The 27,401-nt window shown below is 36.5% G+C and overlaps 1 protein-coding gene across 3 annotated transcripts; it reads right to left on the bottom strand.

The window, feature by feature from the left end:
• Positions 1-6,332: 6,332 nt before the first annotated feature.
• On the bottom strand, positions 6,333-24,241 carry ercc6l2 (excision repair cross-complementation group 6-like 2). Of its 3 annotated transcripts, none has more exons than XM_060880691.1 (18): positions 24,126-24,241; positions 22,917-23,291; positions 22,690-22,806; positions 21,936-22,129; positions 21,514-21,675; positions 21,187-21,394; positions 19,788-20,045; positions 19,227-19,346; positions 18,647-18,718; positions 18,289-18,434; positions 17,211-17,306; positions 13,838-13,937; positions 13,464-13,616; positions 12,912-12,983; positions 10,910-11,657; positions 10,595-10,749; positions 9,745-9,914; positions 6,333-8,275 (listed from the first exon to the last, which is right to left on the bottom strand). In XM_060880691.1, the coding sequence occupies exons 2-18, from the start codon at positions 23,145-23,147 to the stop codon at positions 7,417-7,419; spliced, it is 3,861 nt and encodes a 1,286-aa protein (XP_060736674.1). In that variant the 5' UTR covers positions 23,148-23,291; positions 24,126-24,241; the 3' UTR covers positions 6,333-7,416. The 3 variants fall into 3 exon arrangements, with proteins under 3 accessions (XP_060736674.1, XP_060736675.1, XP_060736676.1); XM_060880692.1 differs by having other exon boundaries at positions 10,910-11,654; XM_060880693.1 differs by lacking the exons at positions 22,917-23,291; positions 24,126-24,241 and having other exon boundaries at positions 21,936-22,083.
• Between the last annotated feature and the right edge of the window lie 3,160 nt (positions 24,242-27,401).

Below are 27,401 nucleotides of genomic sequence, written 5' to 3'. Positions count from 1 at the left end.
TGAAAGCTCCTATTGTCCATCTCTCGTTTGGCCATTTTTGTGGAGGGTGGAATTAACTTGCCCGATGTGACTGTAGCATGGTTGTTAACGACTGTCAACAGAGAATGTGGCAGTCAATACAGTGGCAAGGCATTCTGGGATTTGTAGTATTAGCGCAGAATGCGGCTAGCCAGCTGTAATGCACATTTGATATGATCTCGCGAGCCAAATATAATTACACCGCGGGCCAAATTTGGAGTTTGACACCCCTGGACTATACAAAGACTCATTTCTTTCTCCTTAATGCTTAATGATAGTGTGCACTTGAGCTGGCATGGACTTCACAAACAAACGTTAAGGGTCCGTTTTAATCAAATCCACTGTAATGTAGTCATCCATTGAAAACATGCTTCAGTAGAAAAAAGGCAATCTGACATTTTGTACAAAGTTGATGTTCAGTATCACAAATTTGCTTACATTTAATTAGATGCCAACAAATAGTTTTTAATAGAATATTAAATATTATATAACCTATTTTGGATCCCAATATATACAAAAATATAAACATAGATAAAAAAAAATATGAAAATGTAATATTCTGTCATTTCTAAAACCTGCTAATGCTGAAATAATAGCATGTCACATAAAATGCAGAATTTTAGCATTACCTATTCACCCACTGCTATGGATTGAGAGGTGGGAGGATGCAAAGATCCTAGAAAAACCCCTTTAAAAGAGTATGAATTTCTATACAAACAGTAACCTGGATTCAGGAGCAAACCCGAGACCCTCTAGCTGTAAGGAGGCAACCACTCTGTCCTTAGACCCTGAAATAAAAACCTATGCAGCTCTAATAAATGGAAAGGGCTGACCTAAAGCCTTGCACATGCATACACTGAATATAAGGTTCAGCTTAATTCATCAATTCATTCAGTGGAGTAAACCTAGTTAAAATAACCTTATAAAAAAATCAACAACTGATATTTGGATTCACTTTCTCAGAAGACAGTATGGAGATATAGGAAATAGGGTAATGTTAAGGTATTCATGTTGATCAGCTCTCACTGTATTTAAGTCACTGTATATCTCATACTGGAAGAAGTAATATTAATTAATATAACAGTCAAACCCACTGTTCGGCATTTAAATCCCACAGGGATTCTAACAACAGGCTAGAGCTAGCAACAGAAGACTAGAAGTGATTATAATAATATTCTAATAATATTCTAAGAAAATGTTTGGGCTTACTCTGTTATATATTCAAGAACTGACAAGACTAGATGTGCAGATCCAGATAAGGGCATAGGAGAAGAACAAGTTTCTCTCTCTCTCTCTCTCTCTCTCTCACACACACACACACACACACACACACACACACACACACACACACACACACACACACACACACACACGTGTATGTTTCCAGACTTCAACTGTTAGTTGGGTCTACACCTATGAAAGTTTCATATCATTTTATTTTACTTGGCTTTCTTGGCTTGCTATGTGTACATTTGTCCTGTAGAGGGCGCCCATCAGCTGCTTATTTGTCACATAGGACCGTAACTAATACACTTCAAATCTTCAGGCTGGTTTTGTGGATTTAATAAAGCAGAAAGTTCACCTTATAAAGCTGGTTATCACTATCTTTAACTGAAAAAACTAACTTAATCTAGGATTTGGATAAGGAATTTCATGTGCTTTATTTTAAGGGTTCAAATGAAAGGCTTTTGTGTCTTAGTGTTAAACTGGATGTACTCTGGAAACATTACAATCTATAAGTTCATTACAAGTCCGCTTTAAAAGTAAGTTACCATTTTTAATTTTTTAAATGTAAGGTTCTTAGAAAGTATAAAACTCTGTACACAACCTTTTTATTGTAATAATATATGGAACCATGAACATGTCATCGAAACATTATATACTATTTAACATTATAATTAATGAAGTCACATCTCAGTAGATATGAATGATTTTTTTTTTTTTTTTGTATTATCAAATGTTTGAAATGCATTTCAGAAGAAATAAAGAGAAGAAAAGACAAAAACAACATATGAATGCAGTCCTTCATGATTTTGAAGAAGATGACAAAGAAGAGAACAAAGAAGATGGTAAGTAATTTGCCTTGACTTTTACTCACATCAGACTGCTTACAATCTCAATAAGCTTTGCTTGTGTGGCCTGACGTCAAGGAGTGCAAATCCTTACACACATAAATAGCAGGCAGATGGGGGAGGAATGATTGTTTACTGAACCTTCGATTCCCTAAACAACTGCTCAAATGACACCAAACTCTGGCAACCTAACACAGACATTATGCTGCTCTCCCACTGGTAAATATTTAGCCTAATTAAAAAAGAGTCATGGTTCTTTTTCCCGTGGACAAAGACACCATATAAACAATCAGGAATCAAATGAGGCTTTTGCTATCAATTTGTTCTGCTATCCTTTTCCCTATTGAAAACACTTTCATGCACAAAATGTAGGAAACTAAATACAAATTGTCTCACATAACCTCTAAGAAATACTTTCAGACCAATACCTTCAGACTGCCTCTGTGAGAACTTGTGCGTCTTCACCCTGAAATAAAAGTCACGACTTTCACGTGCGAAATTTAAACCTGTGGTATAAACATTTCACTTGTTACATTTCACACGTTTTTCATGTGCAGACATTTCTTATGTGTTTATATTTTCAACATGTGATTTTTCACAGGATTCATTGATTTCAACACGATCCATTTGTTGTCATTTATCTTCATGTGTTCTGCACACCATGCAAATGTTTGCACAATTGCTATTCAATATTCATTTCTTCTCACATGATTTATTTCTTCTCATATCATTTCACATACTTTCACATACTTTATATACATATATATATATATATATATATATATATATATATATATATATATATATATATATATATATGTCTTTCTTTGTCATGCTGATATATGAAATCAATGAAATTCACTTCATTGCATTCATTTCTCATAGTTCATCACTAGCACTCCTAGCATCTCAGGCCTTGTGTTCACCTGTGGCTGTCTGTTCTTAATATAACTGAAATATAATTGTTTATGATCAGTTAGTGGAATTTACACTTCTATTAGCACTTCTATTACTTTTGGCTCCTTTAGCTGCTCTGTGCTTTGGATTGCATTTTGTCTTAAATGCTTCAGCCAAAGGAACAAATGTACCATCTACATAAATAGAGATTGAGCCTAGAGGAGAGTAAGCAAGATGTCACAGCATGCGAGTCTAGAAAAAAAAATAAACTTGAGCCTTCATTTGGTAATTGTAACCATCCAGCTAAGAGCTGAGGATACACAAGTGTCAGCAGTGGGTGAGAGAGGTTTATTGTCAGGCTTGTGGTAATCATTTAAGGCTAAAATGAGCAGCTGGAAAAGTGATCTCAGCCTGGAGGCCACTTTTATTCTTTGGCAGGGAGAAGGAGAATTAACCATGATGCCCTGATCTGAATAGTTTTGTGAGGTATAAGACTGAATGGGGAAGTTTCACATTGGCACTAAAAAGTCAATCACTGCAACCTGGGCCTGAAGGCCTTCCTTAATTACGCTACTCCCCTTCTCTCAAGAACCATGCCTGTAATTTCCTAACAAAAGAAAAGCAGAAATATTTTCCAGCTTGTCTCAAAGCATTACAATTATAAAGCAGTGCACTCCTCTCCTACACACACAAACATACTAAATGAGTCATACTTACGTTCTTCAAAGTTCTGTGCTCAAATTTTTTTGTTGTTGATTTAAGTGGGAGGTTATTTGCATGACAAGCTCATGGGTTTCATTTCAATATGCTGGAGTGCAGGATTGCTCATGAGGTCCTCCAGCAATCGTACATGTAAACCCAGCACACCCAGCTGTTATTAGTTTTAAAGCCTTTCTTACTTATTAATATTACATTAGATTTTTTTTACTTTTACTCTATTAGCCCATTAAATGTATGAGTTAATAATGAGTTTTACTTCATTTGAAAGATTCTCATGAACAATTTCTTCTAAAAGAAAAGGCAGTTCTGATTTTCACTCTGATATTATTATTCATTTAGAATTATTATTTTAACACAAAGCTAGTAACATGCATTGTAGTCAGGTATAAAATAAAGGTACATGTAAGCAAATATTCTTTAATAAAGAAGAAAGTCTGTGATTTAGAATTGAAGTTTGAAATATGCACCCCCCCCAGGGGGGCACGGTGGCTTAGTGGTTAGCACGTTTGCCTCACACCTCCAGGGTTGGGGGTTCGATTCCCGCCTCCGCCTTGTGTGTGGAGTTTGTATGTTCTCCCCATGCCTCAGGGGTTTCCTCCGGGTACTCCGGTTTCCTCCCCCGGTCCAAAGGCATGCATGGTAGGTTGATTGGCATCTCTGGAAAATTGTCCCTAGTGTGTGATTGCGTGAGTGAATGAGTATGTGTGTGTGCCCTGCGATGGGTTGGCACTCCGTCCAGGGTGTATCCTGCCTTGATGCCCAATGACACCTAAGATAGGCACAGGCTCCCCGTGACCCGAGGTAGTTCGGATAAGCGGTAGAAGATGAATGAATGAATGCACCCTTATTTTCCATGGAGCTAATTCTGTTCATCAATCGGCGTGTGCATAGTTTGTTTCACCTTTTTCTTACATTTTTGCTTATATTATGTAACAAATATAAAATAGTTCCAGGTATAACATAAGTCAGTAATTCCTTTTAACGATTAAATAACATTCATGTATGATGTATCCTAAGGGAAAATTGATCTGTCTCTTTAGATTCTGGTAAATTTCTATTTGTGTATCATTGAGTACAAACTGTATCACCTTGTGGTATGGCAGCTGCTCCGTCTATGACCAGAAGGCCTCGTAACGAGTCATGAAATCTGCCAAAGCCAGTGCTACTTTATCGGCACCCAGCTCCCTACCATTAAGGACATTCAGCATAAGTGATTCCTTCAGAGCAGGGAACATCCATGGACTGTTTACCTGCAGTCAAGCAGACGGCACAGGAGTTTGCCAGCATCAACAGGCCCAGGGCCTACAATAACCACTAGAGTGACTCAAATAATCACTCTTTACAACCACGGTGAGCAGAAAAGCATCTCGGAGCATCTCAGACCTTCAGGTAAATGGGAAACTACAGCAGAAGGCCACATTGGGCTTCAGTCCAAGATGTAGAATCGAAGGCTGCAGTGGGCACAGGTTCACCAAAACTCATCTGTTGAAGACTGGAAAAACAACGACTAGTTTTCATCTAATCTGTATTTTCAAGCTTTGGTTTAATTGCTCACCTTGAACTGTGAGATCTTAGATTTTATGGTCAATGCTAAAGTGTAGGTCATTGTTGTGTGCTTACTTACATCCATCAATCATTGTCATTTGTTTAAAATAAATCTGCAGATTAAATAGAAATATTTTTATTTTTTTAAATATATTTTTAATATATTTTTATCAATTCATTTTAGTTACCACCATCCCTCTAACTTACTGGGCGATGTGTAAATAAACGGAGTGCAAGGAACAGCAGGCTTCTCTCTGGTCATGACTGACATTCAGTTATTGATGTAGGCCAGAAAAGCTAAACAGCTCAGCTGTACTTAGGACTCACACTAAGACTACAGATTTACTATTCTGGGACGGTTATAAAAGAAACTCATTGCACTGAGCAAATCTGTATTGGTGTATCCTATGACAAGAATAAAATACATTTAGAGGTTTTAAGTGCCCTTAAGACTTTTATCATCTATTACAATATTCACTCTGGCATTGTCTTTAGAAAAAAAGAATATATTATTAATCACAAATGTAGAATACAGAAATAAAAGAAAAAATCAGAAATAACTTACTTTATACTTCTATATGTACTATATAACTTAACATATACAATCCTGCTTAACAAGCATATTTAAAAATACAGTACATAGATCTACACTCAATTTTGTATCTATTACATACAACATATGCACTATAAGTTTTCTCCGGAGTTCACTGAGTGAGTTCTGTGTTTTCGGTCTCGCCATAGAAACCAATAGAAACTCAGATAATCAGCCATTTTTAGGATGAAGAAAAGTTTCTTTTTGTCTCACTTTAAAATAATCCTTAAGTGTAAGGCAAATTTATACAAGTTACAGTGGTACCAAAGCTGACCCTGAAAAAGTTTCATTTCAGATATAACAATTTATCAAAATCCATCCAGAATTTTCTTGTATCAATTCCTCATTTATAAGAAATAAACACTTTAATCTATATGAAAACTCTTGATATTCCACTGATTCTATAGCTTCTGTGTTTTCCACAGTCGCATGTGTTCTCCAGATGAGCATACTGCCACCTAAATTGTGGGGTCAGTTAATCATGTCACTGTGTGCACTAGTCTCCTGTTTATTGATAGCTATCAACACTTTCCCATTTTGTGTTGGGAGATGAAAAAAGAAACCTCAGCTCGTCCTCCTCCCCAGGTTCTTTGCTTACTTCAACCCAACATCAGGCACACACACTCTCACACAGACACACTCACACTCATTCACTCTCTCTCACTCACTCACTCACTCACTCACTCACTCACTCACACACACACTCTCACACACACTCTCACACACACTCTCACACACACTCTCACACATACACTCACACATTCACATACACACAGAGTCCCCACCCAGCATGGACAAATATACAAACCTTAACAGTGCAAAAAGAGTCTTTATCCCAGTCAAGTTAAACTTACTTGTTTTTTGCAGCACTCCTTTACAGTGTGGTAACAGAATAATTCCCAGAAAACCATCACACACACAGCACAATATCGAGTTCAGTCAGGCTGGACCACCGCCACACTGTAAGAGCCACATGGCAGACAGCCATTTTTAATAAACTTTTTCACATTGGCTGTTGTGTTATGGAGGGAGGTTTGATTCATACATCATTAATCATCAGTCATGTATATATGAGAATTCATCTACAGTATGACCCTAAGCACACTATTCCTTTGACACTTATCTATATATATAAAAACAACAATAAAAAACATTTACAAGTGTTAAAAGGAAGCAGCAGAAACAACACTTTCTTTTACACTTTAGAATCAGAGACTGTCCATTCTACCACTTAAAGCTCAAAATGAGGTGTATGTTTTGATTAAAATGAATTTGAATGGCAATATAGCAAATTCAGAGGCTTCTGACATAAGTCCAAAATAAAATCAGAGACAGAAGCAGATTTTTAGACCATTCAAATCTGCTCTCCTACACATCAACAGCAATGATTCAGAAAAGCAGGTAAAACATTAAGACTGCATTTAAAACGTACTGATATGAACCAGTAACAGTTCTGCAATAATCAAATAAAAGCAAATGTACTTAAATAAAGCATACTGTATAAAAATAAGTATATTTTGTAAACAAGTATTTGTAATTTCACATTTCAGAAAAAAAAAGCTTCAGCTTCTTTTATCTTTTCCAAAGGAATTTCTCATTCTTCTTCCAAAGTTGAGAGCTTTCAAGTTGGCTTTCACTATTGGACTTTGTATGCACATTAACACTCCTGCAAAGCTTCTCTACCTGAGATAGATCTGTTAGCTTATTAATGCTTTCCTCGTTCCCCTCATTTAAAATGTCCCAGAAGTCTTTACCCCTGTTCTTTGTCCTCATGGTGGGTGAAGGAATGGGTGCCGCTGCTGGCTTTGGCCGGTCCGCATGTCTCTTTCGCTTGAACAGGTCATCTAGGATGGAGGTGTCACCTATGAGCTCACTAATAAGAGTTGTCTCGGAGTTTCTGTCTGCTTGGTCATCTCTAGAGAAAGATAGTAATTTAGTAGTGGATGTAGTTGCGGAAGAATTGCATGCATTAGTGTTTTTTTGGGAATGGATGTGAATCTCTGGAGAATTTCTAAAAGATGTCTCAAGTGGATGTCTTCCTGAGTCTGGCAAAGACAAACAGTTATTTATAAGCTCAGTCTGACCAACACAGAGACGATGGACATCTTTAACATGTTGTGCCTTGCTTCTTCTCTTCTTGTGTGAGGTTCCTGGTTCTGCTTCATTATCCAATCTCTGAACTGAGTTTAAGAGGGTTCTTTTTGAGGTGGGCCTTTGTGTAGAGATGTGGAGAGGTGAAATTTTTGGCTTCGTCTCAATCACGGGTTTAGGAAAGGTCTTTTGAATAGCGTCAGCAAACTCAGGGCTGCTGTGGCTATAGAACTCACACAGCTTGTTCAGTCGCTGTGCTGAGTTGCTCTTCACAATCTCTTCTGCAAACCCATGCACAGTCTTTGCTCTGAAGAACTTTGCCATTTCTTTCAGCTGCTGCCTGTCATTAAAAAAAAAAAAAGTATAATGCAAACCAGTCAAAACGTGTAACAATAGGTATTGTTTTATACAGGTTTTTGTAGCAGTAATCATTTTATACTATTTTTAATAGTAAGTATGTTGTTTTTTAGAAACATAAATGTTATTTGATTGAGCTGAATATACAACTAATTTGTGTATTTCAAAGTGACATTATCAACCTCCCTATTACTATTCACTTTTACTTCAAACCAAATTTCTTAAGAACAAAGGCACATAGTTAAAAATACTTAAAAAGCTTTCTATTTCTTCTGAGAATCTGCTACCATTGGAAGATTAAATGAGAGCTTTAAATTAAATCATTACTGTAGATGTCTAAATCGAGGAAAAATCAGTATAAATAAACACATTTTTCCTTATTACAGAGACGAAGACTGTATGGTTTTGGAGTCAGTTGGGTGCGTCCTTGGGCTAGTGGTGAAATCTTAGGCTTTCAAGAGGAGTTTTGCTCATAGCTCAATGTGTTTTGGCCCTGCATGGGAAAGGGGTGGGTGAGAGGGCTCTGGGGTGGTCTTACCCCTCCCACAGGGGCTATACGAGGGCGCAGAACGCCATAGCTGTGGCCAGAACTGGCACCCAGCCCCATGCTATGAGGACTTTCCTCTTGCTGCTTCTTGTGTTTTTTTAGCCTAACCAACACTATTAACTGCTATAGAGATGTCTGATTTTAAAGAAGTCTGAGCTGCAAAAGGAATCTTTTGAGTTATAGAAACTCTGCTTTAGTGTCTTATTGTGGAAACTGAAAAAGTTTGTATGAAAAAGAGTTATATAAGGTCCTGTCCGAAACCATTGGAATGGCAAAAACAATTCATTTGCTTTTGCTGTAGATTGGACACTCTGGGGGTTCTGGGGGAATTTAGGCCTTAACCTAATGGAATGCATATATAGATATATTAAGCTATATACAACATGGATACATTTTGCATCAGACCAGATAGACATTTTATTTGAGCAAACAAATAGCTCAGAGCATCTACTCTGCATTTTATGGGAATTTGATATCAGATATTATTTGATGAATTACAGGCTTGATGCAGTTTCTGCAAGCACAGGATATGCAACGAAATATTATTGATATTATCCGATTCGGGATTTATCTGCTCCAATACTTAATTTGCCCTCCTACAAATTGGGTGGTCTGACACACAAGGTTGTATGTTTTATGTTGAAATAAAAGCTACACGCTCATCACATATCCATCTAATGGTCTCAAACCCACATCTATTTGGTGTATAGCACAAACAAACAATATTTTCGGGGGGACTATATCAAATAATAAACATCCTACATGTGTTTCTTGGAAAGGACAAAACATCACTGCAAAACCCCTCCTGTATACATTTATGAAGCTTTGTGTCATGGTTTGGCAAAAGTAAAAGAGAAAATAGAAATAAAATATGAATATAAATAGAAAAGGTAGCTCATCCTTACATGCGGACAGCAGAAGGCGTCTTGCCAACACTAATGGTTGCAGTTTTGGTATTGAGGCAAGTTTCTACTGTGTGGGTGACCTGTTTCAGACAAGTTTTGTCATGACCTTCTGTCATACAGACTTCCTCTGCATTTGTGGGCTCAGATAACTGGGGGATTCCAGACTGGCTCTACAAAAAAATAAAAACATCTGTGAGTTTTCCACTGATCTGGGAATACAAATCAGATGAAGAAATTTCATAACCAAACTGATGATGCCAGAATAAATCAGAATAAATGTGCTCAAAATACAGCTGTACTTATTTCATTTGTAGAGTGCAATTCCAGGAGTGCTTTCTATAACCATACTGGGTATAACCATACTCTGTTTGCCATTTAAAATTCAACTTCCTAGTTTGAAATCTGTTACTACTACAGCTGACAGGGCTGACACTATTTTTCAGGAATATAATTTTGAATATATATAAAATTTTATAGATTTTAAATATATTAAAGCTTGTCAGATGAAAAATAAGAAGCGATGCCTATTGTTTAATTTTCAGAATATGGATTTATCAGCAGTTCATGGTTCAGAATTTTCTTGACAGGAACAGGACTATTTTTAAACAATATTGCACTTGTAACTGTACAGTTATACTGAATACTGGCATGACCTACATTCACCCTGAATCACAGTATAACTGCATTCTATTGCTTAAAAATATCCTTGTTTTAATCAAGAAAATTTAATTATCTGAACCAAGAGCTGCTGTTAAAATCAATTTCGGAAAATTCAACAATGTGTAATGTTAGACAAATAACTATTCTAATACTGTCTAACATAACATTTACTAACTATAACCATAAATACCTCCGATATGTCGCTGAGATTGTTTGCTGGGAGCTGGGAATGTTTGTTCAGTTCAAACACATCCCGTAATGCAGCACGGCTGAGGCAGTCCTCTGCCCTGCTCGAGCCGACCACTTTCTGATTGGAGTGGGTGTAGCTCACTTCCTGAAGCCCAACTACAAGAAAAATACAAGTAAATAATATACATAGTAGTATCACAGCACATTAACCAGTAAATCAGTGTATTGTGCAGCCATTTTCAAATTATTTTTCTTTTGAATTTTAAATTCACTCACTACAATTCACCAAATGCTTTATTAAAAAAAAAAAAATTACCCAACAATGATTCTATGGTGCCGGTGCTGATCCCCTCTATGATTTGTGGCTTTCTGGAATGCACGGTTGTGCATTTTAAATCTGTGAACTGAACTGTTTTTTGAGCTGAATTCTGTGTACTTAAGTGGCGTCTTAGACTTTTCTTAAACTTCACCCTTCTCAGTGGAGCTTCATCTACTGATGAGTCAAAACTGTCAACCGCCGCAATACTTTTCTGTCTCTTCACAGTCGGTAAGGCCCCATCCGGTAATTGCTTGATAGTACTGTCTGTATCTCTCTGTTGTGCTTTAATATTGTGGTGGTGAAGAATTTCTACATCTTCGGACTCCTCCATGCAGACGTGGTCCCAGACCTTTTTTGCATCTTTCCTCTCTTCCTCTGAGTCACTAGAGAAGAACCATTCTGTTTTCCCCTTAGCTACTTTGGCCTCCTCTAGATTCAAGCTCTTCGAGTCTGTATCAGTCTGACTGTCTTCACTGCTCTCTGAGCTCCTTTGCATCTTACTAGTCAGATGTTTCATCAGCAGAGCAGATAGATTCATATTTGCAGCAGAGCTGGTGCTGGGTCCAAACTCCCCTCCTGCATTTGGGTATGTGGCTTTTGATCTGGAACCACACGGATCCTCATCCTCACTACTGCTGCTAAAGTCCAGAACCTCAGCATTAAAGGGCAACCGGGCACCATATGCTGAGCCTGGTCCATTTTCTTGCTGTAGACAGGTAACTGCTGATACACACACAGGACCCTGCTGTGGCACATGGGTAATATATATTATAACACTGCAAATTTATGCAACAGGATCTTCAGCAATTAATCATGCAAACTACACATGAAAATGACTTTGCAAAGGGTGGATAAATAATCAATTCATTAGCTATCTGACTAGGCAACCAAAAGCTCAAATGTGCTGGCCAATTTCCTGCATTCATTCCCCAGAATCCTAAATATTCAGGCTAAAATAAGCCAGTTAGTGAATTAATACAGAATAAGGAAACCACTGAGTAGAATTCTTGTGAAGAGAACAATTGTGTAGAGAATCCTTACCATAGTACACGAATCATCAAGTCATAGGTGAAAATGTTTAGTCCTCACAAGTACAAACAGTTTTTGAGGCTGGCTATTTTATTTTATTTTATTTTATTTTGATATGTTCTATATTTTGACCGTTTATTTTACATAGTGCAAGTTTAAAGAAGATCAGACAACGTAAATTTTTTGGTAAAAAAATACTCAAAATGCTCTGTTTCTTTCTTTCATTCAATCTCAATCTCTCTCTCTCTCTCTCTCTCTCTCTCTCGCTCTCGCTCTCTATCTCTCTATCTACACCTGACAGTGTAGTGCAGCAAGTGGTGGGATTCAGAACGGTTAACACATGGCATTGTCATGCCATCAAGTTGGGAGATCCTATTATAACTATACTATATAACTATATATAAATGAAACAAAAAAGTAAATAGGAAGTAAGATTTTATTTCATCTGTTGTTAAACCTGTTTGTAAGCTGGACAAACATGAATAATCAATTCACTCATTTATTAAAATAACTATAAAGATAATAACTTGGACACAAAACCCGTTTTTCCCTTCAACCCCAGCTACAGATTTGTCAACCCCAGCTCTGTAAAATAGATATTTGAAAATAATTCTGCTTCTTTACTACTTGTCCCCCAGCACTCTGCTTATGATCAGTTAACGTCGGGTTTTAAACTGAGACTTTTCCGTTTTTTGGCTTCTAATGAGACCTACGTGTGAGAATCTCCTAAAGAAAGGACAGTTAGATAAGTTCTGCTGGGTAAATAAACTTGCTAAAGATAACACATGCTTCCGTGTGGTCTTCACCAGTGGGCTGGGGAGGGGGTTAATTACAGCCATGTGTTGGCCTTCGTACCCATCTTTTACTGTGGGAATGAAAGGATGGGGAGATGTCTTGGAAAGCAGAGAGGAGAGATGGATGGAGAACAGGAGCATTCCCGTGACGGCTTTGGAGAAGGGCGGCTACTCACCAGTTCTTGCACCCTCTCATCCGTTGCCTGTGTGTTGGCTGTCATGATCCCCAGCTCAACCTGGCCCTCCCTCTGTGACACGCACACACAGTTTCCATCAACTCATTGAGAAGAATTCATAGTCATGGCTCATTTAACACATCAAACATCTGATTTCCTCCGTATACAGCTAGGAACGTTCAAGCTACAGTCTAGTAGATTTGCCATACATAACCAGGTTATATATACACAACACAATGCTTAATTAAAAGAATGAATAAATAAAAGCTCTAATATCAGCTCTATGTTTTGCATCTGCACAAAAAACATATTCTAAAAACTCCAGTATACTGTGCAGCCATTCTCACCTTATATAAAATTAGTAAAAAAAAATTTTTAACTTAGAGACTGATCTAAGAGACTGATCAAGATGTTTTCTAAAAAAATATCAGTAAAGCTCTACTCATATTATTTTATTCTTTTATCCATACCAAATACATATATGTATTTATATTTACGAATAATTGTATAGATTTTTATGTTGTAATAGATAAAGAGATTCATTGTACTCACCTCCAGGATGCGGCGTGAAAGACATGTTCCACCAGTCTGGAAGTGAAAAAGGTTCCTGATTCCAAATAACTCTCCTGTTTGGCCATCTACTCCTTGTACTGCCTCGAAGTAGCGTCTTGCATTTTCATTTCCAATCACTGAGGACTGCAACTGCTATATCATCCGGTGAAACAAGAAAACCCAGTCAGGCCATTATACACTGGAATTTATTTTTAAATTGATATTTATTCATTACAGTTTTCGTTGCTTTATATTAAATATTAATATATTATTAATCAAATATTAGTATATGTATAAAAAGGATTCAAACATAGGACTTCTGAGACTGTAACAGGAAGAGGTTAGTACCGCAACTCTAGTATATTTTTATATACCTGTTTGTAAATCTGACGCAGATAGATGATCTCCTCTACTGTGCCCAGAGAGATGAGTCTAAAAACCTTCACATCCTTACATTGACCAATGCGATATGCCCTGCATATTGAACAAGAAAGGGTGTAAATTAACATTAACAGAACAAGGCATGACTCGAATGTCATGGTTAGAATGAGCTATTCTGTATCAGATCCCAGTTGTAACATGAAATTCACTAATACTGTCCATGAAGAATTGGCAAGTGACTTAAAAATGCCAGATGGATGGTTTGTTATGTGGAAGTAAGGAAGTGATGGCTGGGGCAATAAAGGACTCACAGCCACACAGAACACAAAGCATCTCAGAACTGAACAGTTATGATGCTTTTAACACAAATGCCCTACCTGGATTAGGATACATAGGTACATATACCTCAAATAACTTGGATCTACTGTGCGTGACTGAAACCTGGATGAATGAGGGTGAGTTAAGCCCGTTCTCGGAGGTTTTACCGCTAAACTGTGGCTTTCTCAACTCTCCACGACTTACAGGACGGGGTGGAGGAGTTGCTATTATTTTTAAGGAAAAATTAAACTGCCGGCGTGTGATGTGCAACACGTACTCAAGCTTTGAGCTGACCCAGTGCTATGTGCTGTGATTTATCGTCCTCCCAAATACCATAAAGACTTTATAAACGACTTTACCGATTTTCTGGCTGAAATCATGCCGAAATATGACAGAGATTTAATCGTTGGAGATTTTAACATCCATATTTGTTGTCCCTCCAAACCATTGGTTAAAGACTTCCTAAATCTCACTGAGTCGTTTAACTTAATGCAGTTTGTGGCCAGCGCTACACATGAGCACAGACACACATTAGATCTGGTCTTATCATGTGGTCTACCTGTTAATAATGTTAATGTTTGTGATGCTACTTTTTCTGACCACATGCCTGTGTTATTTGAGATTTCTTGTTTCTGTAGTCCTAAACCATGTGCCCCTGCTCGTCGCTGTCGCTCATTTAACTCTTTAACTGCAAAACGGTTTACTGATGTTTTTAAAAGCGCATACATGTTGTTTTTAATGTTTTTAAACACACATACATTCTCAGTGTCCACTCACCATTATAATACTGATGAGTTAACATCATTATTTTATTCTTCTTGTGAGAATGCACTGGACATTGCTGCCCCTTTCAGGACTATGCGTGCTAAGCCAAAATCTGAACCATGGCTGAACGACACTACCCGTGCTGCAAGGCGTGAGTGCAGGAGAGCTGAACGCCAATGGAAAAAAGATAGGCTGCAAGTTTCGTCTGATATCTTGAAAGACAGCTTGTTCAAATATCAAAAAACTGTAAAAATGGAAAAGTCAAGGTATTTCTCTAATGTCATCGCAAAAAATTCTCATAAACCTCGTGTTCTGTTCAACACTATTAATTCTGTTTTAAATACATCTCAACAAATAAGTTTGGAATTTTCCAAAGAAACGTGAAAATTTTTTGCAGTTTTTTAATGACAAGATTGTGACTGTTAGAGCTAATATTGTTCACCCTTCTACTGTTATGTCTTCTTTCCCTGTGTGCTCCTCTGTTTTTAATCAGTGTGAGCCAGTGTCTCTTGCTTGTTTAAAAGACATCATTGATAAAATGCATCCATCTTGTTGTCCCTTAGACATTATTTCCCCAGATTTCCTAAAGAAAGTTTTTGAAACCCTTGGCCCTAACATACTGATGGTTGTAAATAGTAGTCTCACTCATGGAGTTGTACCCCTACATTTTAAACACGCTATAGTGGAACCACTGATAAAAAACCTAACTTGGATTCATCGGTTCTTGCTAATTTTAGACCCATTTCAAAACTCCCGTTTCTTTCCAAAATATTGGAAAAAGTTGTTTTTAATCAATTATTAGCCTATCTAGACTTGCATGGCTTGCAAGAGTTGTACCAATCTGGTTTCAAATCACTTCACAGCACGGAAACGGCCCTGTTAAAAGTTTACAATGATTTATTATTGGCCACTGACGCAGGTAACTATGCTGTTCTTATGCTGTTAGATCTTACTGCTGCGTTTGACACCATAGACCACAATATACTGATCTCTCGCCTTGAGCATTGTGTTGGTATAAAGGGTGCCGTGTTACAATGGTTTAAATCTTATCTGCATGAAAGAACTTTCTTTGTACGTCTTGGGGAATTTGTGTCTTCTACTGCATCTCTTGTATGTGGAGTCCCTCAGGGTTCCATTCTTGGACCGATTTTATTTTCTTTATATATTACCTTAAGGGTCCATTTTTAGGAAACATGGCATTTCATTTCACTGTTATGACTTGCAACTCTATCTGCCTTTGAAACGTAAGGATGCAAACTCTGTGGCACCTTTGCTGAGATGTCTTGAAGATATTAAAGCCTGGATGGTCTCCAACTTCTTAAAGTTTAATGAAGATAAAACTGAAATCATTTTATTTCGACCTGGAGGTACCATTAATACGCCTGATGTAGATCTGGGTGACTTAAAGTCATTTGTGAAGCCTGTTGTTAAAAACCTGGGGGTTTTAATGGACGGTGACTTTAAACTAGAAAAACAGATTAATTTGGTAGTTAAATTGTGTTTTTATCAGTTAAGGCAATTATCTAAAGTCAAGTCATTTGTATCTTTTACTGATTTTGAGAGGGTCATCCATGCTTTTATATCATCCCACCTGGATTATTGTAATAGTCTCTGTGTAGGCATTGGTGAGGCATCTCTAACACGTTTGCAGATGGTACAAAACGCAGCTACATGTTTATTAACGGGGACACGCAAACGAGAACACATTACACCTATATTGGCTTCCCTTCATTGGTTGCCTGTTCATTTTATAATTGATTTCAAGATTTTACTTTTAGTTTTTAAATCATTAAATAACATTGGTCCTATTAAAGCCATATGCTCCATCCAGAGCACTTAGGTCTGCTGGGCAACTACTTTTAGTACCCCCAATGCAAAATTAAAGAGCATAGGTGACCGTGCCTTTGCAGTAGCGGCCCCCAAACTCTGGAATAATTTGCCTTTGTACATTAGGCAGGCACCTTCACTGGCTGTTTTTAAATCACATTTAAAAACATATTTGTATGGGGCAGCATACAACGCAGAGTTACCTGTTGAGAGTTACCTGTTAGGAGTTCTTTTTAAGTGTGTGCTACTAATTATTATTGTATTTATTGCATTTTTATTAGTCTTTTATTTATTTATTTTATTATTATTATTTTATGCTTTTTAGTTATATTGTTTATTTTATGTTGTTTGTACAGCACTTTGGTGAACACCTGCTGTTTTTAAAAGGTGCTCTATAAATAAACTTTGATTTGATTTGATACAGGATTCCTTACATTTGTAGATGTGCTACCTCACCTGTCTATGGCCTGAAGGTCATTTGCTGGATTCCACGTTGGATCAAACAGGACAACAACGTTAGCCCCAACAAAATTGAGTCCGACACCGCCAGCCCTTGAGGGAAAACATGGATTCAATATCATGTGCAATAACAGTAACATAATTCATGCTTAAACATATGTGGCACATTCTTATTTCAAACAAAAATGTTTCCTTAAGTAGAGTTCTTCTGTGAAACATCAGTAAAAGCCTTTTTGTAGATGGTCTAGCATTTAACAAGTATTTATTGATTTCATTAATGTTTCAAATGCCCCTGGAGAACTGACTGCAAAACAGCCCCAGAGTATCAATGAATCACCAGAATTCACACTGGATGTGGGTTTCTATTTATCCACTCCAGATTTTTAACCAAACATGGTGATGATGTGCATTGCCAAAAGGTTTGATTTTGGTCTCATCTGACCATAAAATATGATTCCAATTTAATTTCCAATGACTCATAGTGATATTGCAGTGATGCAGTCACTAAATAAGCTCTCAAGGACAGCTTATGTGTTTCCTTTTATCAAAGTTCATCTGATAGCTGATTTTGAAACTCAACAACTAAACCATAAAACTTGGAGGTTTTTCACTTCCTGACAATTTTCAACCAGGGTCAAAAGTGATAACAGAGCAGATACTGAGAGTAATTAAAAAATAGAATTTATTTACATTTGCTTTCAATTTAATTATTTCTTAGGAGTGTCATTCAGTTTGCCGCATGATTTTTAGAGACAAATTAGAGACATACAATCAAATAAATAATGTTAAAGGATATTATATGACCATGATTTTTTTTGCCCATAGAAAAACCTTAAAAAAAAACTACTTTGTAATGAACACAACACTGACCACGATAAACTGTTCTCTGAAGAAAAATGAGAACTCTGAAGAAAATGTTCTCAAACTCAAGAGATTTATTCTCTGTTTTGTGCTTACTTTGTCTGCAAGGAGCATGCTTTCACTCGAAATAAAATTATAGATATAAAACCACCATCTGTATAAAGTTAAATAATATGTGAAATTACAGATTGTATGGTACAACAGCAGCACTCACATGGTAGACACAAGGCAAATGTTAATATCATTGCTGGTGTTGAATTCCTTGACAATGTGGATGCGATCTTTAGACTTGGTGTTTCCATCCAGCCTGCAGTACTCCAGACCCTCAGCCATGCAATAGTTCTCCAAAACATCCAAAAGCTCCAGGAGGAAACATTCAGAATAGGTTCCATATTAGCAAAGAAAAATCTAAAGTCCATATTGCCACAACTCTGATATCTATCTCAAATCATATAACTACCTAAATCATGGCTTTACTTTTAACAAAAACATCAGAAAAACTATCAGCCTTCCAAACTACAATGGAATACAATTACGAAAGAATACATTAAAACACATCACAAACAATTCACCTTTGTGGAAAGTGAAAAAAGGAGGACTTTGTCTTTCCTTGTGATGAAGTGATTAAGCAGTTTTTGCAGCACCTGTAATACAAAAGATGTCTCTACATGAGGTCTCAAACAATAATGACAAATCAAATAGCTTCCTCAATTTAATGGTAAGAAAAAGGAGGATCGAGTGATTCATATTAAACAGACTCTACTGTCATTCTTCATTTGGTACCTGACATGGGAGAATGTGCAGAGTATTTACTGTACTGAGAGCACTAGAAACGGTGATTCTGCCAATAACAGCAACAACGTAAGACTCTGCACATGGGCGAAGAAGATTCTTTGGATAGACTTTAAGAACCACTAAATACTGCCCTTGTTATTTCCCAAGGAAGTGTGTCCATAGCTAGTGAGGCAAAGCCACGCCAACGCCAAAGCTGGCCAAAGGCTGGATTATTCACGCCCTCAAGACCAGAACAAAATTTGGAGTGCACAAGAACTTAGATTTACAGTTCTGTGGTTTAGTAGATTTTGTGGTGAGGATAATAAAACATGCACAACTCTGACGTATTAAATAATAAGTCAAATATAAATATCTAACCTTCATTTTTCCACTGTAGATGGGGTCTGACATGGCCTCAAATGCTGCCTGCTTGCATCTTTCTGTGAAGTCTGGAAACTTCTTGAAGACTTGCGTGCAGATAGCAGTGACACATTTCTCCTGATTTGTAGGATGGGGAATATAAAAGAATGATTACAAAGCCAAAACCCATGCTGATTAGTTCAGAATGATTTCATAATCAGGAGTGCAATCAACATGACATGAGAGGCATGCATTGAAGAGGAAGAAAAAAAAAGGTTTTTCACTCTGAAAATGCAAAGGGATACATGATACCATTTAAATCTTGGAAGAAACACTTGGAAGAAACACAGGGAATAATGTTTTTATGACTATTAAGATCTAATACTGGTTACAATATTGATATTGTATTTTTCAATATTCCATTTAAACATGGACAACCCAAAAAAAAAAAAAAACACCAACTAGTGCCAGAAGTATAAAAAAACTACGCTCTGATTTTTCCACATAAATCGAACATTATCGTATGTGCATCATTATAATCCTATACAGACAATAAGAGTAAAATACTAAAACATGTGCCTGTTTTTCACTGGTTCCTTCTTTAGACTGCAGCAGGGCTACATGATTGGCGACCTTCCTCAGTATAGTCAGATAAGTGAAGTACATGTGTCTGACAGGGACACCGTCTGAACCGAGCTTGTAGCAGCATTTTCTCCTGGAGCGTCCACTGCTGCATGGACACTTCTCTGAGCTCTGTAACAGCAACCTTACATCATCTGTGTCCAGAACAGCACGGTATACTGCCTGCTGGAAATCTGTCATGGAACAGTACACTACCTACACAGACACATAAGAAGTAAAGACATTGAGAATAAGGATGAGGGATTTAAAAAAAAAAAGAAAATAATAATAAATCATATCATATGTTGTAAACATCATATGTCTACACTTCACTCTTGGATGATTAAAAAAAAAATTAAATGGAGTACCATTACAACTGTATCAGTTGTTTTCAAAAATACCAAAAAGGAGGCAAAATTATTATATAAATATAATAATATATAATATAATAATAATAATATATAAATTATTATATAAATTTTTTTTATTAATTTTGCATAGTGATATGCACAAATTAGCCACTTTAATAGGAACACCTGGACATTTATGCAATTTTCCAATAAGCCAATTACATGGCAGCAGTGCAATGATTAAATTCATAAAGCTACAGGTCAAGATCTGAAGTTACTGTTCATAAAATATAAGGAATGGTGAAGAATTGTGATCTCTGTGACTTTGTCCAGGACATGTCAGATAATGCTGATTTCAGCATCATGTTACAGAGGTCACCAGGTAATTTCCCAACCTTCTACTGTCCAGTGAACCTGTGTCCATGTAGCATTAGATTCCTGACAGGCGTGATTATGGTACTTTCACTCAAAGGAGTCTTCTCTGTCTCATCAGCAAGACATTAACTAAAACTCTGTACCTGCATCACTTTATTTTGAGCTGTGTTAAATGGTTGACCGATAAATTGTACATAATGAATTGTACATGTGTTAAAATTAATACTTTTTCAAAACATTGCCTTTATATTGTCCCAGCCCAGTTGGTGGATATTATACTTTGCACATTAAGATGTTATGTTTTAGATAAAGTTGTATAATTATATGATCATTGATAATAGATTACTGATTCCACCCTGGTATACAAAAATACATAACACAACAAAATACCCATGCATTTGAAGATTTACAAATCCAACAGGTGTTGTTGCGATAAAGGTATACTGTATATACTTTAAAGCGCACTAGCTTTTTATATCTCATAAAACCACAACAGATTTTGCAGTAGATCTAACAATAAAGTTGGTCGTGCTTTTTGCAGTTATTTGCTTTGCATGATTTCAAAAGGAAAAGATGTCTTGAATAACTAGACTTGAGTTGAAGAGAAATCTCATCTGGACTGACAAACTCACCCTGTCATCTTTCTTTGGTAACTGGTCACTAATGAGTGCTTTGGTTCTCCTGAGGAGCCAGCGACACAGAATGTTGGCCAGAGCCTGGACAGCCTTTCGGCCCTCAGCCAGTGCTCTCTTGGTTGCACTGTGTTTCTGGCCCTGCTCAATAGGGTCTGAGAACCTAGTCTTAAAACTACTAAGTGGCCCAAGGCATCTGGGGTTGGCCCTGAAAGCACAAAACAAGGCAATAAACATCAGAATCAGAATTAGAATCATAAAGCACAATTTAAACCTCAAACTGGAAATAAATAATGATCATAAAAAGAGGCTTTGCCCATGTCTCACCAATCCATGACACACCAGAGTTCCTCCAGGTTGTTTTGCAAGATTGTACCAGACAGTCCAATACGTACTTTGCATTTCAGGGCTTTCATTGCCTGAGTGATCTGAGATTTGTAATTCTTTAGCTTGTGAACTTCATCCACAATGACAGCGGCCCACTCATGACTGTATCGAGTAAAACAAATCAACATGTTGATAAAAGAAGATTAAACATGAATTCAAATATTCTCTTCTGCAGAAAGCTTATATACAAGCTAATATACGTTGGATAGAGCTGTCTAGAATGCAACTTTTCCAAAGACCTGGATCAAACTGTACAAAGATAAATATGATCTTATGTACTTATGTACGTCGCTCTGGATAAGGGCGTCTGCCAAATGCTGTAAATGCAAATGTAAATGTAAATGATCTCTATAGTAGTGCACCTGTTAAACTCATCTAGACAGAGTCTCAGTGTCTCGTATGTTGTCAGGACGATCTCACATCTTCCTTTGTTGACACGGGCCAATTCCTCCTCCTTTCTCACACCATGGACAACCACTGTTTTGAAATAGCCCCATGTGTCCAGCTCATCTTTCCAGTTATAGAGCACAGACAGAGGAGCCACAATCAGAAAAACCTATTTAATAAGTTTAAAAAGATTTAGTTCATGAGACAATGGTACAAACTACTAAATGACAAAAAGGCTTGTCATAGCTGTTAGAAAATGGTCTAAAAAATTATTTGATATAATCATGCTGTAACAGATCTGTAGAGACCAGAAATTACAGATTTCCTATAATATATATGCAAACATTAAATACACCATTTATTATCAATAAATATATCTTGATATTACCAAATCACTAAATAATCACAATTGTTTTCTCTGCATGTATTTATATTTTAATTATAATATGGTCATTCAGAGTCAAAAAGCCACCCTCACTAAATTGTAGAGCAGATGACAAGATTTAATTAATTATTACAGAAAGATAATTTATTTATAGAATTTTGTACTTCATTTTTTATTGTCATATATATATATATATATATATATATATATATATATATATATATATATATATATATATATATATATACATACAAACAAACACATATATATAAATATAACAATATAATTTTAAACATGACAAGAAGCTTTATTACAAGTAAAGTACTGTATGAGTATATAAGTACCTTCTTAACTTTGGATAGTTTTGATGGCACCTGTGACTGCAAAAACTCTGGCCTATTATTTTCAACATCCTGCCATGTCCCTGTTTTTTGCAAAATTGCAGCCAAGCAGCTAATAACCTGACAAACAAAAAGGGATTAAAGAGCTACAATCATAAAGGCAACATTAATAACATTAATTCCTGGTTGCCTTCAACCTCTGTAGAAATAAATAAGTATGTAAAGGTAACCTGTATGGTCTTTCCTAGACCCATGTCGTCACCCAGGATGCAGCCTTTGGACTTCAAGTAGCTGTCATAGATAAACTTAACCCCATCTCTCTGGTAGTCTCGTAGGTATCTGTTAATGGTATATGGTACTTGAATGGTTCCTGACAGAACAAATGTTTCTGATGGACCAGGACAAACCTTCTGGTTTGTATGGAAGTCAGGTTTCTCATCTTCAAATGGGATCTTCAACATTCTGTGTCTTTGAAGTACAGAGATTAATCAAAAATCATCTTCTATTTGCAGGTGAGTACACAAGGTCATGCAGAGGTGGATTTTCTTCACAACTCTTTGAAGGACGTGTTGCTATCATCACGGTACCAGAGGATACACTGCAATCTAGTTTAAATACAAGATAAACAAATAGCTCTTAATATGAGATTTCCAAGTCAGATAATAAATTAAAAAACAGAAGTGGCACAACTTTTCAATGAACTCTTGTTTCATTCTGATACAAATGCTGAGCGTAAGACAAAGCACTACAGGTAGAAACAGCTCTGGTAATCTCGAACATGCCTTGTGACGATTACAACTGCAAACTTTAGTTATAAAATTCTTAAACATTGATGAAGGCTTTAATGTCAACTAATGTCACGTTATGTCACATTACGTTTATGGCCACCTAACCATCACATCCCATTCCAGATTTAGCCCTCTGTCACTGGAAAGGCTTTCTACAAGATTTGAGGGATTTCAACAATCACCTCATCAATGAGGACAACAATCTCATCATCAACACAACATTTGTCAGACTGTATATTTATAATCACACCCTCCAGTGTAACCCAAATGAGGATGAGGTTCCTCTTTGAGTCTGGTTCCTCTCAAGGTTTCTTCCTTTACCATCCAAGGGAGTTTTTCCTCACTACAGTCACCCGAGTCACATCAGACTTGCTCATTGGGGATAAATACAAACACATTTAAATAATATTATTTAATAATAATAATAATATTAATCTTGAATTTTTGTATTCTATAAATCTTTTTAATAATCTTTATAATAACCTTTTGTTCTATGTTCTGTAAAGCTGCTTTGAATCACAGTTGTGAGCTAGGTAGAATCTAGCACTAGCACCTGTTAGCTTGCTTGCTAAAGTTACGTATCTTGCAGCAGCATCTTGTTGGAACACTTTAGATACGATGCAGGTCAAAGGAAGAATCAGTGCTACTCACATTCGCCCGTTTAAATATCAATCAGATCCGCCCTGAGCCACAGAATCCTGGTTAGCATTTAGCCTCGTCTACCACAGGGCACCAAAGAGAGGTGCGCGTTCTGTTTGTGTATCTGTACAACCGGGATAGCACTTTCGCTACAATCTGATTCGAGCCTTTCGTTTCATATACAGAGATTCGAAATTCTGTAATAATCATAACTGCCGTTTCAAACGTAATGTTTAAGAAAAATACGCCAAAATAAATAAATAAAATAAAATAAAAAATAAAGAAAAAAAAAAAGGCAAAACAATCACAGAACGTGACAACACTGGAAAAAATGCTTTATTACAAAATATGTAAGTTAAATGTTTGTAGCCAGCCTAGCATGCACACATGGACTACAGTACATGTTGCTGTTATCTGGTATATCCCTGAATCATATATGCTCTGTTATACTCACAGAATGTGTAGGATTAGGTAGGATTTTACTTTTCACCACCGGCATTAAAGTACTGTATATGGCTCAGATAAGAACACATATGTGGCACAGAAATGACACATCATAGAAAGGGTTTACATGTGGGCGTTAATTGGTTGAGGTTAAAAAACACAAATTATCTGTAGCTTATTGTAGGAATCATGAAGGCAATCCAAACTTCATGCTAATTATAGAGGGGGGAAAATGGCTGTATTTCTCAGCTGTCCAGTGTACAAAAATTTCAATCATAGTAACTTTTATTTAGTTTGTGATAGCTTGTTAACTCTCCATGTTGCTTCATGTTATTATGAGTATAGTTATGAATATCCATCTCCCAATTTTTTTTCAGAAAAAATAAATTTCCATGCAGTTATTTGCTGAAATGTCATATTTATTTTAAATATATCAAATTTGCAAATTACTATAAACACACACACACACACACACACACATACATATATGTATATATATATATATATATATATATATATATATATATATATATATATATATATATATATATATATATATATTCAGTCTTGTTAAATGGATCCCCTGCGTTTGGGACATAGTTATGATTCAGAGAGAGACAACATAATTTTCTCTCTCTCTCTCTCTCTGCTGCTGGATGAGGGTGTTACTGGGAAACATCCGAGCAAATAATGTCAACCTTTTCAACGGAAATGCTCTCATAGTGTAATGACTAAAAGAAGAATTTGTTTTTTAGCTGTTGAAAGCTTGGGTGGTCCATGAATTCATTCAGACTGACCTCACTATTGCATCTTGGGTCCTTCTTTTTTCTTTGGGGGCCAGCACTGACCCTTGCCGTTCAGTGAAGGAGCAAGTGTTATGTGTAACCTAGTGCTCTATGTAAACGGTCTGACACGAATGTTTGGGCTGCTTTATAGGAACATCTGTAGCAGCTGCCCTATAAATTCCCAGTGTTGAGAGAGCAGGGACAGAAAGTTCCATTTTTGTATTGCAGTGTACCATGGGAGAGCAGACATCTGAGGCAACTTCAGATCACTCCATTTTCTTTATCGTTTGGGGCGTAGTTTATGGGAGGGAAATACGGTGTTTGTTTGTAGGAGAAGAGAATGGCAGCTCTGTACCAGGGTCAAAGCTTGATGTAAAGTAGGAACAGCATACTCTTCTAACATTCTTTTCATATACAGCCTTTCTAAAGTTTATGCTAGTAAACTGCATGTTTATAAAGCAGCTTTCAAATAAAGCAGGCCTGTTTTGTCAGTGTGGTCTGGTTCTCACAGCCTGTTTTGTCAGTTCAGTCATGTTGTCAGATGGTAGAACTTAAAGCAGATTTAATGTACCTGTACATCTGAGGGCCCATTTTATCAGCATATATCAGAATAAAAGTTTCACCATAACCAGTGTTATGTTTCTAAATCATGGGGCATTTTCTTATTCTGCTATTTGACTGTTGTGCGCTCAGTAGGTCTCTGTGATATTATCAACAAGTAGTATATTTTCTTATGCGGATTATTGAATGATTTGTTTGAGATTCTCACATATTGACTTGTAAAGAATGATAGAACAGGATACATGGAGTTTTTGCCTCAGTTATAAGTTGCTTTTGATTGAAAAAATACAATCTGATACTTTAGAAATTGTATTCAAAATTTGAGTTGTACTTTTTCCATCCGAAATATTAAATTCTAAAAAATTTTAATTTTAAATCTAAAAATTAAGTAAAAAAACAATCCCAAAATTTTTTTGGGAAAAAAGGAAAAATAAAAATTTAACAATAACCTGGTTGCATAAGTATACACACACCTTTTATTAAACCACTTTTTAAGTAAGGGTCTCACAGTGTGACACGTGTTTACTTGGCAAATTCTTCCCACACTTTCTTGCAAAAACATTAAATTGTATGGGCATTTCCTGTGCACAGCCCTCTTCAGGTCACCCCAAAGATCATTGGTTGGATTCCAGTCTGAAAAAAGTTTTGACATGATTCGTCTTTGTTTCATTTTTTTACTTCTCAAAAACTTTTTATCATAACAGGAGTGTGTAGACTTTTTTATCCCTTCTAATTAAGGAGTTGAGGGTTACAGGCCTACAGTGTTTCTCTGTTTGTCCTGAAAGTTGATCACTTATATTCTGGTCAGTATCACAATCCCTAAATGGCTGAACCCAACTCACCCCAAATATTTTGGGGTAAAAGCATTACAGAATGCACTGCCTGGAATCATGATAGAATTCCAGGCAGTGGTGAATAAAGCATGAATGGCTGAAGCTTCTTCGTCCATGCTGAATGGGAGATTTGTCTTTCACTCCGCAAGTTTAGGAAACGTTCCATATGTGTTCCGCAGACTTTCTCCCATGAGTCACCCGAACATAAGGAGCCAAAACCAATTACAGCCATGCCAAAAATGACAGTTTCAGCTTCATAAGCATTGATTGCAGAAATGGAAAATGAGGATGATATTTCTTGTGTTGCTTTTTCAATCTTCTATTAGCCAACAGAGTTGGTTGAATGCCTTGCTGGGACATTAACAGAAACCACTCTCTTGTTGTCTTTGTCTCCTGCTAATTAATTAATCCAGTAATAACAACTTTATAGTGATATTGTACCATGAAATTTTCTTTAAAACCAGTATTAATTTGCCCCTATTACCACATTTATACTAAGATTGCATTACATCACACCTATTCTTTATAACAACAGGAAACATTTGTGTGCAAGTATTTTTTTCCCTAATGAGTACCTTAAAACTGGACATCAGTGAACATCTCTGAAAATATTCCATTATCAAATTGGTGTTTAAATATGAGTTATATTCCTCTGTGTGGTCTGT

The sequence above is a fragment of the Tachysurus vachellii genome, chromosome 11, assembly GCF_030014155.1.
Source record: "Tachysurus vachellii isolate PV-2020 chromosome 11, HZAU_Pvac_v1, whole genome shotgun sequence".
Taxonomy (NCBI): domain Eukaryota; kingdom Metazoa; phylum Chordata; class Actinopteri; order Siluriformes; family Bagridae; genus Tachysurus; species Tachysurus vachellii.
This window is presented reverse-complemented; position numbering and strand designations above follow the sequence as displayed.

Bases quoted from the DNA above. Each gene is read 5' to 3' on its own strand.
- ercc6l2 (XM_060880691.1), bottom strand. From the start codon at position 23,147: ATGTTGAAGATCCCATTTGAAGATGAGAAACCTGACTTCCATACAAAC. The intron at 19,347-19,787 runs GCACATGTTTTA...CCTACAAATCAG, and splicing joins AAGGAACCAGTGAAAAACAG to GAGAAATGTGTCACTGCTAT. The intron at 10,750-10,909 runs GTAATTTTTTTT...TTTTTCTTGTAG, and splicing joins CACCATAGAATCATTGTTGG to TTGGGCTTCAGGAAGTGAGC.